This window comes from Mytilus edulis, chromosome 5 (genome assembly GCF_963676685.1).
Source record: "Mytilus edulis chromosome 5, xbMytEdul2.2, whole genome shotgun sequence".
NCBI lineage: Eukaryota > Metazoa > Mollusca > Bivalvia > Mytilida > Mytilidae > Mytilus > Mytilus edulis.
This window is the reverse complement of record NC_092348.1, coordinates 82,732,021-82,745,852: the sequence shown is the minus strand read 5'-3', so window position 1 is coordinate 82,745,852 and position 13,832 is coordinate 82,732,021. Positions and strand designations below refer to the sequence as shown.

The 13,832-nt window shown below is 33.0% G+C and overlaps 1 protein-coding gene across 2 annotated transcripts; it reads right to left on the bottom strand.

The window, feature by feature from the left end:
* Positions 1-1,721: 1,721 nt before the first annotated feature.
* On the bottom strand, positions 1,722-9,971 carry LOC139524619 (uncharacterized). Of its 2 annotated transcripts, none has more exons than XM_071319567.1 (6): positions 9,828-9,971; positions 9,098-9,397; positions 5,985-6,125; positions 4,907-5,008; positions 2,627-2,883; positions 1,722-1,949 (listed from the first exon to the last, which is right to left on the bottom strand). In XM_071319567.1, the coding sequence occupies exons 1-6, from the start codon at positions 9,874-9,876 to the stop codon at positions 1,794-1,796; spliced, it is 1,005 nt and encodes a 334-aa protein (XP_071175668.1). In that variant the 5' UTR covers positions 9,877-9,971; the 3' UTR covers positions 1,722-1,793. The 2 variants fall into 2 exon arrangements, with proteins under 2 accessions (XP_071175668.1, XP_071175669.1); XM_071319568.1 differs by having other exon boundaries at positions 2,627-2,880; positions 9,828-9,949.
* Between the last annotated feature and the right edge of the window lie 3,861 nt (positions 9,972-13,832).

The following is a 13,832-nucleotide window of genomic DNA, read 5'->3' as shown; positions in this document are numbered from 1 at the left end:
TCACGTAAATTTAAATTCATGTGAATCTCACGTGAAATTCACATCAATTTCACCTCAAACGAGCTTATACGTGAAACTCATGTAAAAACAATTTTTGTGAGTTTCACGTGATTCTCATGTGAAACTCATGTGAATTTCACATGCAAATCACGTAAAAATTTTTCAGGTGAAATTCACATGAAATTTTAAAATAGAGTAATTCAAATAACATCTTTTTCAAATTTAATTAAAATCATGGAAAATATCAATTTTTTTTGTTGTAAATGTCACGTGAAATTCATGTGAAAAAGTTCACATCAGATTCATGTAAATCTCAATTCACGTGATATTCACATAAAAATTTTCATGTGAGTTTCATGTATAAGCTCGATTGAGGTGAATCTCACGTGAAATTTTACATGTGAAGTCATGCTATATATAGCTATTTTCACGTGAAACTCACATGACGTGATTTCACGTTAGTTCTACGTATAAATCGTTTGAGGAATTCATGTAAATTTCACGCGAGTTTCACGTATAAGCTCGTTTGAGGTGAAATTCACGCGAATTTCAAATGACGTTTACACGAATTAAAATTCACGTGAATCTGATACCGATATTATAGAGTCATCATAGAGTTAACCTCTTACACTGTACTGCTTTTTATTAATTGCTTTTTGCCTATTTGTTAAAATTGAGAATGGAAATGGGGAATGTTTCAAAGAGACAACAATCCTACCAAAGAGCAGAAATAGCCGAAGGCCAACAATGGGTCCTCAACACAGCAAGAAAATCCCGCACCCGCGGAGACGCCTGGCACCACATTAGGGATGATCTTTTGTCACATCGTAATGCAGAAGAAAATTTATGATGGAGGGGTAGATATCGGCCCCTTATGGTGCTACATATATGGTTAATGCAAAGACTTCTTTACTTCTACTTATATTGCCGTTTCGGTACTCTCTGTTTTAATTCACGAGTCTTTATCTGATCTTTTTGTCATTAGGCTTATTGGTGTGGAATTTCGAGGTTTGATTGTTCCAATCTTACTAATTAAATACTTTTTAGTTTCGAAGCGATTTATAGCTTGATGTATTGCAGTCATTGCATAGACACTTGTCTATTGCTGAAAACCTTTGCATCTTTTGCGTCGTTAGAATGCTGACTTATTAGTTGTCTTCGGTTGTTGTCTGCTCTTTGGTTGTTGTCTCTGACATATTCCACAGTTCCATTCTCAATTTTATAACTCACTAATATACTCGGGGCCTTTTATACCTGACTATGCAGTATGGTCTTTGCTCATTGTTGAAGGCCGTACGGTGACCTATAGTTGTTAATTTCTGTGTCATCTCTCCACACCTCTTGTGGAGAGTTGTCTCATTAGCAATCATACCATATCTTTTTTATATTTACAATCAAATATCAATTGAGAACTGTTCTAGGAAGCAAGTTGATAAAAAAAAAATCATATGTCAATGTATCACTTTTAAGATTGAAGATTATTATATTCTCATATCACACGAACTTGATTGTTGGTTCCTTGATAAATTGACTAGTTAACCATACACACGTACCTTGTGACTTTAATCTAATGCATATGTACAGAAATCATATGTCTCTTATTTGACTAAAATATGAATGTGGATATATGCTTGGAAATTTCGATCAACAGTAAAATAAAAATCATTTCACTTTTAATCAACACTCAATTACTTACATCAGCCTTGAAATATATTCGAATGTAGAAACAAAAAGTGTAATTTATTTAAATGCATAGATTTACTAAAAACAACAAAATGATAGTCCAAACAGCCTCAAGACGAGTTGTAATTGTTTGCTAGAACAGCAGTGGCGTTAAAGTCAACCTCTTCATACGTTGTTCTGATAAGGTTCTTCTGAACTGTTCCTTCTTCCGGTTTTTTTTCATCGTCAAAGGTAACTTCGATGTAAACTAACTGATCTGTATCTATCTGGAATGAAAACATATCGAGTCTTTTACTGTTTAATATACCTTTTTATCTTGAAAATAAGTTCGACATGTTCAAAATTATATAACAAGCATAAGTCAAAGGTAAAATGAATCAATGTTATCCATATAATACGTTATCGCATGTGCCTGATCATTTGTCTAATTATGAAAGACTTTACAGCAACTTCTGATATTGTTAACAGTATCTTGATATAGGAAGATGTGGTGTGAGTGCCAATGAGACAACCCTCCATCCAAATAAAAATTAAAAAAAAAGTAAACCATTAAAGGTCAACGTACGGCCTTCAACACGGACCCTTGGCTCACACCGAACAACAAGCTATAAAGGGCCACAAAAATACTAGTGTAAAACCATTCAAACGGGAAAACCAACGGTCTAATCTATATAAAAAAACGAGAAACGAGAAACACGTATAAATTACATAAACAAACGACAACTACTGTACATCAGATTCCTGACTTAGGACAGGTGCAAACATTTGAAGCGGGATAAAACGTTTTAATGGTACCAAATCTTCTCCCTTTTTCTGAAACAATAGCATAACATCACAACATAGAAAAACATACGATAAAATATATCTTGTCTGTTTGTCTATGTATTATCTGACCTCTGCAGACGCTCCCAAACTCTGTTTGAAACAATGAACTTCAACTTACTTGTTCATTGTTTTGTTGATGTTCCGGTTCAGGATCAGTTTCTCTAGTAAGTTGATTTTCCGTTTCTGGATCAGTTTCTCTAGTAAGTTGATTTTCCGTTTCTGGATCAGTTTCTCTAGTAAGTTGATTTTCCGTTTCTGGATCAGTTTCTCTAGTAAGTAGATGTTCCGTTCCAGGATAAGTGTCACTATTTGGTTTAGTTTTCTTTATTACTTCGCTATAAACATTATCAATTGTTGGTTTTTCAATCTGTGCTGCTAAAATAAAAATAAAAAAGTTTTTAATTTCCCATTGGAGACACGTACTGATTTCAATACACGTGTACATGTTACTCAGATCTGGTTGTATCGCGGCGTTAAACCTTTTCCACTGATGCGGTGTAAAGCTATCAATCAATTAATCAATCAATCAATCAATCAATCAGAGCTGATTAAACACATGCTATATATATCTTTATTCTCATCACCAAATACATAGGTACAGAGAAGACGCATGTATAATACAATATATTAACTAAATCAACATAAATATACAATATATACAACAACAACAAAGACAAAAAGAACTTATTCAGGAGGACAAACTCGCTTGTTTATAATTCGTATAAACTTACATAAATTTATGAGTTCTGTCCTATTTGTAGACGACATAATTTCAGTAAATAATATAATGTTTGGCCTTATACTAAAATTACGATTTATAAATTTATTTCTCTCTTCTCTAAAATGTGAACAATTAATAATGTAATGAAACTCATCTCCAATTATACTTTCTTTTTTCCCTTTCTATATTGTACCATCTTCCAAGTTCGGCTGGAAGTTTATGGTTACATATTTTAAATTTACATAATGTCAAAAAAAAATTTTCGTCTAAAATATTAAAATATTCTTCAAAACACAATAAATTCTTAAAAATACGACAATTCAAGGTTTTGGAACAGTTTTGAATAGTCTCGTTCCATGTTTGTTTGAATTGATCACACAATCTTATTTTGCTTATACAGCTTCTTGATATAAAAAGAATAGGTGTGGATATGATGCCAATGAGACAGTTAACTAAAAAAGACCAATAACAAGAAAACAAATAATCATAATCTGCTCTAAGCTACACTTGTTTATTTTTTGACAATATCTTGCTATACTTTTACGTAATTTAATTGTTTAATCTGTTGATTTATTGACTTCGGTGTCAAGTGTTGGAAAAAATGTATATGTTTCTTCATCTTCTTGTATTGGTGCTTCAAAGTTACGTCTACCTGTTTCAATGAATTTAACTAGGTGGTGTTTAGTTTAATTTACCATGTGTATAAAGAGGACATATTGTATGTGCATTGTCGACGATGGACGCTCTCCAACATTATAGACGTGAAAATAATTGATGGCTAAAATCTCTTTTTTTGCTGTTATAGTTTTGCTAATCGTTTATTTTCTGTTTACATTTTCTCTATATCTACTATGGTTTTGCCCAAATCACAAAAATACCCTGGTCAACCGTTCTAATTTAAGGAAAACAGCACCTATATGAACACAACTAGAAATTTCATCTGCGATGCCCTAATTACAGATCTTGTCTTGCTGGTATTTGTTGCTGTTTAAAGTGTCTATTTATCTTGTTCGATTTTCAAAATAATAGGTAAAAAACGAAAACAATTGGTAAATCGTCTTTAAAGAGCAATGACTCCATAAGGAGTCGAGTAAACAAATTCCATCGTGTTGACTTATAAGCAGATAATGTCTTACTGATCATTTTTGGTTTTTTTAACGTCTATCTATGATAGTTTTCAAGATAATTGACAAAACGCAAAGAATTGTAAAAAGTATCACCGACGATGCAATATCTTCAATAAGAAGAGTCGACTGGCAATTTCAGCTGTAGGACTTATGTTTGGATCTTGTCTTGCTTATCCTTTTTGCTATTGACATCTTTTACAGTTTTCAAGATTTTCAGCTATATGCCCAACTATGATTGAGGACAAATTCTGATTCTGAAGAGAAGATATTTGCAAAAGTTAACGACGACGGACGCTAAGTGATGCCAAAAGTTCACTTGCCCCTTTGGACCAAAAGAAGAAAAAAATATAGTAAAATCCTAACACTTGTCCCTTCCCATTAAAAATGAAATACTTAGTGCTTATCTTTTTTATAAATGATCAAGCGGTATGAATGCATGTAACATAACATCTTACAGGTTGTGAACAAAATATTATCTAATTGCATGTATACATTATATTCACTGCAGATTTGAAAAAGAGTGCAAATGTCGAACATGCTAAAAACCTACCCGAAACGTAACTGTTTTCTCGTGCTGATGTGCTGACTGGGTCTAAATCGTCTTTCATGTTTACATACGTTGTATCATTGTCACCACTGTCACCACTCATACCTTCAATGAAATGACATTTTATTGATAAACAACGTCTATTTCTATTCGTACCTCTTTTAAGTAGTTGTAAAGCTTGTAGTCAGCACAGTATGTAAAATAATTACCCTGCTATTGCATCAAATAGTATATTTCTATCGCGATTAGATTTAAGAAGCGGGAATATTGAACTATGCTCTGTTTGTCCTTCACGCTACCTTTTACTGCAGTATTTTTTTTTTATTTCATTACACGTAACTTATGTATAACTTGTGTTTTGGTAAGTCGCGGATATCATTATTAAAAATTATTTAAAACCTTCACTAAATTCTTCCACAGAAACAAAGATTTTTTTTTTTTTATTTTTGTGCTTCATGCATGCTGATTAGTCTTGCTTTTGTTTTTTCTCTTTTGCAGTTATATCACGGTTGCCATAGTAGGGGAGGATTAAGCTCCTTTATTTTTTCGGTCTAAAGTCAGAAGCCTGTAATCTTGTCTTTAGTTGCTGTTCGCCATATTTGGTTTTCGTTTTGGTTTCACCATAAATCAAGCAGATTTGCAAATGAATTGAATTAAATATTTTTTGGAATACATATTCTAATTAAGTGAATTATAAATAAAGTTTATGGAGATTCCGTATTCTAAATATGATTAATGTGTAGATTTGATGGCTATGAATGCACTTAGAATATTCACAATTTTCCCTTCAGGTAAAAACCAACAATTGTATCATTCACATCTTGAGGAAAAACACCTTCCATATTTGTTACAAAACTCATCAATGATACCAGGCTTCGAATTGTGTACACCAGACCAGACGTGCGTTTCGTCTACATAAGTCTCATGAATGGAGATCGAAGGCCAAATAAATACGTAGTTGAAGCCCAAACTCAGAGCAAGTTAGCAATCTTCCGCAATTTACAGCAATAAAACATATTTAATATAAACCCGTGTGCAATATATCCATCTGCAATAATTTTATCCGGATAATTATACTCACTTCTCTTCAAATAGTTTCTCCTAAAAACGACAATCACTACTATAGCCAGTACAACTGCCCCGATGACAATCAATATAACTACTGTCATAGTACCGCTAGACCTGGCTGACAGCGATGGCTCATTTTCTGTTCTTTGAAAGTCTAAAACATAAATATATCTAGTCAAATTACCGTCAGACCTGGATGACTGAAATGGCTCATTTTCTGTTCTTTGAAGGTCTAAAACATAAATATATTTACAGTCGAAATATCGTCAGACCTGGCTGACTGCGATGGCCCATGTTCTGTCCTTCGAAAGTCTAAAACATAAATATATCTTCAGTCAAAATATCGTCAGACCTGGCTGACTGCGATGGCCCATTTTCTGTTCTTTGAAAGTCTAAAACATAAATATATCTACAGTCACTGACACTGAATAGTCAAAATCTAAAACATTTATTTTTTTTTCGGAATTTCCTTTCTGTTTGACAGTATGCATGGTTTATATTAACCTTCTCTTCTTCTTTGAATTTGCCATAAAATAAATGGCTACCTTTTCGCAGAGTGCGCAACAGGTCTTACTAAAGTTAGTTTTGAAATTGGAACTAGGATAGATATATCACATTTGATAATCATTACGCTATAAAATTCTGCCTCTTTACATGCAAACTATACAGATAAGAGACAACAACTTACTTTAACATTGAAAGGTTTTTTTTATCTTTTCAAATGTGTTAGTTGTGAATGTCTGGTTATCGTTGTTGCAATATTTCGCGCAATTTTTCTTCAGTTTATGTAAAGCATTCATATTGAAACATTAAAACACTAAAGGGAAGTAATGATCACTCTCTCCTTCGTGTGTTCCCTCACTGGGTCAACATTTAAAGAAAATCAATAAAATCCTAACATTACAGAGCTGAAATGATGAACTTATTTATTAAAAAAGAAGATGTGGTATGATTGCCAATGAGCCACTCTCCACCAGAGACCAAAATGACACAGAAATTAAAAACTATAGGTCACTGTACGGCCTTCAACAATGAGCAAAGCCTGGTTTGTTTTAATTTGGATCAAATATGTTTAAATCAAAATGTTATTGTATCCTCTACATTGTTAATGAGTGCAAATTTAATAACCCAGACAAATATTTCTTTCTTTCTTTTTTTTTACATTGAAGGACTTTAAAAAATTGTATCATATACTGGTTCCTTTATTCAATACTTTACTGCGTTTAAGTGATCAATTTCATTATAAATAAGCATGTTTTCAAAAATCTAAAGGAAATTGCAATTTCAATTTACACATGATGGTTTGAAATTCTATATGTTATGTAGCTAAATAAGGAATATAAAAATGAGGTAAGTGTCAACAATATTGACAGCAATCCAACGACACAGGTTAACATAAATTGACGTTTTAAACTGATCACAAACGCCTATAATCGTCAACGTACAAAACGGTTAACGATGAATTGGTTCATCAGAAAGAGATATATATACATGTATAAAGAAAAAAATGTTTTTCTTAGTAAATCTTTCTTTCTTAAACTAAATGTGTCAAAATAAATATACCTAATGATAGGAGGTCAAATTCATACACCTAGGTCAATATTAATAGTACTTATAAATATTTTCACAAACAGGGAATTATACTTAAGTATATCATTGAATTACTTCCTGTAATTGTTTCTTCTCGTTATCAACATATTGGATATCCACATGGTATACGGGATATACATTAATAACTCCAAAAAATAAAGAAATGAAAGACAATCAAAGTGCTTGTAAGCATTGAAGGGTGAAGATTGCTTTAAGTCATCAGTAAATATTGCATTGTATAAAGCATTGGTTGTAGCATCTTCGCTAGCCAAGGGTTACGATCCACTTCCCTCCTCTCCACCCTAGGCGGACTGAGATAGAATTTCGGAGACACAAGGTAATGATATTTATTGGTTGCAGTCGAAACTCGCTGCATCCAATAAAAAAGCGCCTATAACATGACCACGTGTAAATGTAGAAAGTGTATGTAAACAAGTCTTTACATCCCTAAACATACAACTATATTTAGTGACAATTTGAATGTTTTTAATCAACTAATAGAAGTTCCTGTGTATGTTTCTTGCACAAATGCATGAATGTCAACGTATATTTTCTTTGAGAGGAGGGAAGTGGATTGTAACCCTTGGCTAGCGAAGATCATTCGTGTGGTTGTAGTTAATTCAACAAAACTCAATCTGAATAAAGGAAGATATCTTAATTTTTTAACGACGACTTCAACAATGACAACATTTATACTTTTAGAACAGATGTGTGATTCCCGCACCTTGCAAAGTTTATGTAATTTTCATAACAAGTGTAACATAATTTTGTGACTTGAATCTGAGTATATATAACATAGATAAATTTTGGGAATTTTCAATGATAGGATGTATAGAATGTTATGATCAATGCACTATATTTTGCGTACCAAAAAGGAAGTGATAAGCCTTGGAAGATTTAGATATCAAGTCAGTACCATAGGGTTTTAATTGCGTTTCGTGCAATCTTTACCCGAAAATTGAAATGCCGTCACGATATATCATTACTAACTTTTGTTTCTTGTCTTTGCCTCATTAACGTGTATGCCACACATCCCTTTACTCACGTTCACTGAACAAGTATGCCCAAACCTATTGAAAGACTTGAATTACTTATTCACCAAAGTTGAAATGAAGTGGGTGTAAGCAATTGTAAGCCACCGTAAGGCCTTCAACATTAAGAAACCCCCACACCGTATAGTCGGCTATGAAAAGCTCTGACATGAAAAATAATAAAATAATTCAATTAACAAATTTGAAATATAACTTCCTAATTCATAAAAAATTTGAAAACAATTTACGGAAAACTCAAATGGCAAACACGAACCAAAGACAACAACTGAACTACTGGATTCTGACTTGGGCAGACACATACCGAATGTGTCGGGGTTAAACATGTTTGTGAGCGTACAACTACATATATTACCAAAACCGCAGTTTTGTGTAATATTTCTTTAGGCAGTACTAGTATACAAAACATGTCAATATTCCTACTAGGGGTTTAAAAGACCTTATTAAGGTATTATCCGAAACACAACTTCTTTAAAATGCTACCTACCAGTAACGATCAATGTAACTCCACCAAAGACTTTGCCGGTAGCATCCTGTAATGTATAGACACCTGAATCTACATTAGCTACATTCAGGATAGTGAATTCAATGGCTGTTATTAGACTGACCATACGCTTGTCAATTTGGTATCTAGTGTCGTCTGTGTTTGGAATTGCATCACCATAGACGATATTAAAAATTACGTCAGTATCGTTTCTCATTATGGCAGCACTCGTTGTTGATACGGATTGAGATAGCTCCCATTTTACTATTGCATTTGTCCCACTTTGGACTCTTATTGTCGTGACTAGAAAATAATACATGCAATCATGGTTTTATTTTGACAATTAATATTCCAAAACGTATTTCAAGAAGCAATTGAACATCTCAGAATTGAATTTTAAAAAAGTAAAATATTCAATATAATTTGAAATGAATAGAATAAATTATTTTTTTAATATAGAATAATGAATGGTCAGACCTTTATTAGAGTAATGTTCGAGTGATAAAAGTAGTTTGATCCATTTTAGATTTAATGCTATTACTATCATTTCGAACTTCCTAAGGACTTGTGTCCAGTCCATTTTACTCTGAGTAAATAAAATGTCTAAACTATGCACATTTAAGGCAATACTCAAATAGAAGTCATTTCAAAAGCCTCTTTCTCTCTTGACATGTAAAATATATAAATTATAACACCCTAGCGAGTAAATAAAAAATAGAAATATAAAACTCACAACAGTGGACAGCAGAGAAACAAAGCACCAATGCAAAATATCCCCTCATGACAATCAAGTTAAAATGGGATGAACACTTAGAGCAATATATGAATTCGGAAATGATTCAACGGAAACGATCGTTTCATTAATAACTTTGTACTCATCAATTACTACCGCTTATATGAATTGGTATATATCTAAATATATATACTTGTGTGTCCTGTTGTATACGAAATACATGAATCTGCAAAAAATTGATAATTGTTTTAGTAATGTTTTTTTAGATGCTTTTCGTTTAAGAATTAACAATACTATGTGTATATGCATGTATATACGTCTTTATTTGCGACACCTCTCCGACATTTTTGTCCAGGAACAGATTCTTCACGGCTATCACTATAAATATACTTTTCCTTCGCCCGAATCGCCTTTTGAAATTGTTAGACTTCTTAGTTTCTATTACCAATAGTGCCGTCTCCCCTGACGTTATGTGCTATCTTTTTGTTGCTTCTCTATATATTCTTACAATCAGTAAAATTTTATAATGTATCTTAAAATATTTTGAGATTCATTCTGAGTTTATCAATATGTTCAAAGCTGCAGTTTGAGCCATTGTCTAATGAGCGTTTTCTTGGTAAAATGTTCAGATACACGGCATATTATTGTTACAACCTAAACTGAGTATGTACCACCGATGAAGTTTTAACAGAAATTTAATTGATACGATTAACTTTCAGAAAATGACACGCTTTAAATATATTCACGGAAGTGGGCAATACCATTTATTAAAAAAATGCTTTCAAATATCAGCTAAAGTAGACCTTAGTTAACATGTTTAGCCCCGCCACATGCTGTATGTATGTGCCTGAACCAAGCCAGGAACCTGTAATTCGGTGGTTGTCGTTTGTTGCTGTGCAACATATTTGTTTTTCGTACATTAATTAGGCCGTTAGTTTTCTCCGACTCGTTTGAATTGTTTTACATATGGGATTTCGTGGCCTTTTATACCCGACTATGCGGTGTGGGCTTTGCTCATTGTTGAAGGCCGTATGGTGACACATAGTTGTTACTTTTTGTGTCATTTGATTTCTTGTGGAGAGATGTGTCATTGGCAACCATACAACATCTTGTTCTTTATACTTAAAGGTTTATTTGGCCTTTTATGTCCCTTTTATTAATATAGTTCTTATAGTACCCTTTCATCTTAGGCTTTTCATTTTTTGAGGTTTTAAACGATTATTATCAAGGGAATCAAGAAAAGAGATTCGGTCACGCAAATTATTAGTGCTATAGTCATTGCAACCGTTTACTTACCAAATACATATTTGCCCTAAAACTTGTATATCAAAACGGACATAATGATAAATCAAGAAAACTTTTCTTGAAAAAAAGGAAAGAGTAATATCTAAAGAAAAAGAATCAATGTAAAATGTACCCTTCCAGGCGCACATGGTCATCGAAGAATCACTGTTTACAAAAAGATTTATTTAACCCTTTTCCTCGCTATATATATCTGCAGTTGCAGATCCAGAAATTTTAATTAAGAGTAAGGTCTACTGACTGGCCTAAAGGGGGAGGGGGCTCCAATGATTCCTTATATAATCAACCAAATGTTTTCCCAAAATAGGGGGCACCCCCACCCCTCCTGGATCCGCCTTTGATCTGATAATTGGACCAAATTCTAGGAGCACATGGTCATCTAAGAATCACTGTATACATAAGATCCATTTACCTATTTACTCGCTCTTTGTATATCTGCAGTGGCAATTATAAGTATTATAATATTATAAGTGGGTCCACTGACTGACCTAAAGGAGTGCGCTCCAGTCATGTTTCAGTGATTTCCTATTTAATCAACCAAATTTCCCAGAAAAAGGGGGTGCTGGATCCGCCTATGATCTTGTTATTGGACCGAATTACGAAATTTAACATTCACTTATCTCAAAAGAAATGGGGCCAGTCAGCTGAACCATGGAGGACTGATGCACATCTTACATTCATTCTATACACCGTGACCAGTCGAACTCTTACAGGTTGTATTTGATAACCTTATAAAGAATGCTTAACATGATTGATTGATGTTATCCCATTAACATGGAGTAAAAGTCAGATGAACCCTGCAGGACAAAGGCGTACATCTTACAATTATTCTTTGACAACTCACAAATGCTTAATGTTAAGCCTACTAATAAATTGGAGTCAAGGTCACGTGGACCATGTCTACACCATACACCTATACACCTTATACAGTTCACTTATTTCTTGTATCTGATATACAGACATAATCACAAAAACTTCACCTTGATCATTGAATAATGTAAAGGTCAAGACAAAACAACCCTAACAGACAGACAGACGTGTACATGTACACATGACAAAAATCCTTTTACAGTTGTACTATTGCCATAATATTCAAGAAAATTTAAACACTATACCCTAAAATGATTTGAAAGTTTAGTAAACCCCTTTCAGACAGACATATCTTGAAATGATTTAATGAACCAAATGAAGGCATCCTGTTGTTTATAATAACTGGAAACAATAATCAAATTATAAAATGTTTTTTTAAGCAACCAATGAAACTTGAAAAAGAGGTCAAGGGCAAAGGACATTTGCCATACAGAAACTAGTGTCCATACATTATCTGTAAACAAGATACTGATAATCCTGGTTTTTTACCTTCTGAAACATAATAGTTGATGCCTTGTCTGCCTTAGAATTATCATCTCTATATCTTGCATTCTTTTAAATTCATTTTAGGCGAAATTGTGTTAGGATGGAGATTGATTTTTAATTGACCATTTCTTTATTACTTTTTAAAAAAATTCTCAGCTCTTTAAAAAAGGTAAGAGTGTGAATAAAATTATTACATTTTTGAAAAAATATCCTTTCTGTACCTCTGAGTCAGTGACTTTGTGACATAATTTTGTAGTACAGCAACATTTGTGTAAATTAATAAGAACATGAGAAGCAGACCATTGTCCTTGGCAAGCTGTGAAGAGTAAACAAAGATGTGTTATTTTTAAGGATGTTATCTTTCTCTTACAGTTGAAATCTTTAAATGGATCTTCCTACAAATATATTTCATATACACAAAGTTTATAGTTTTACTTTCAATTTCTCACACTTGTCTAAGGCTGGCAATGAACTGCTTGTCCCCATAGGTATCTTCAATTCAGGAGTCTGCGCTTCAAAAGTTAATGATTTATTACAGACTATTCTTAAATTCTCCATTAATAGTTAATGTATCAAGTAACAAGAATGTGTCCATAGTACACTGATGCACCACTCACACTTTCATTTTCTATGTTCAGTGGACTGTGAAATTGGGATCAAAACTTTAATTTGGCATTAAAATTAGAAAGATCATGTCAAAGGGAACATGTGTACTAAGTTTCAAGATAATTGGACTTCAACTTCTTCAAAAACTACCTTGACCAAAAACTATAACCTGAAGAGGGACAGACGTACGGACGGACAGATGAACTAACCAGAAAACATAATGCGCTTCTACTATTGTAGGTGGGGCATAATAACTAAGGTTCTAACTAAGCTTTTTTTATGCATAATTCCTCAAATATTTGTACATACTAGGCTTTTAAATATTTGAGTTGGTCTTTTATGATGAAAGTGTATCCAGGTAAGTGCTTAGAATGCACCACATTTGTGCAGTGTTATTGTCATGCACAAGAATAGATGATGAATATATCCATCTCTTAATATATAATAATATATAACGGTAGACATGAACAGGATGAATATATGCAACTCAAAGTTAGCAATACATTCTCACTTTTTAAAGGGGCACTAGCAATCAAATTCATGGTCACTGATTTGACTCAAATTCTCATATTTGATTTATAACAATGTAAAACATTTATCCAAACTATCAAAGGTCTAAAATAAACAGTTCACAGAGCATGGGGTAAATAATATGTAGGTTCGTTTCGTGTGTATTTGAGTCCAGACGCCATCTAATTAACTATCGATTTGACCTCGGATGACCATATAAGCGATGTTAAC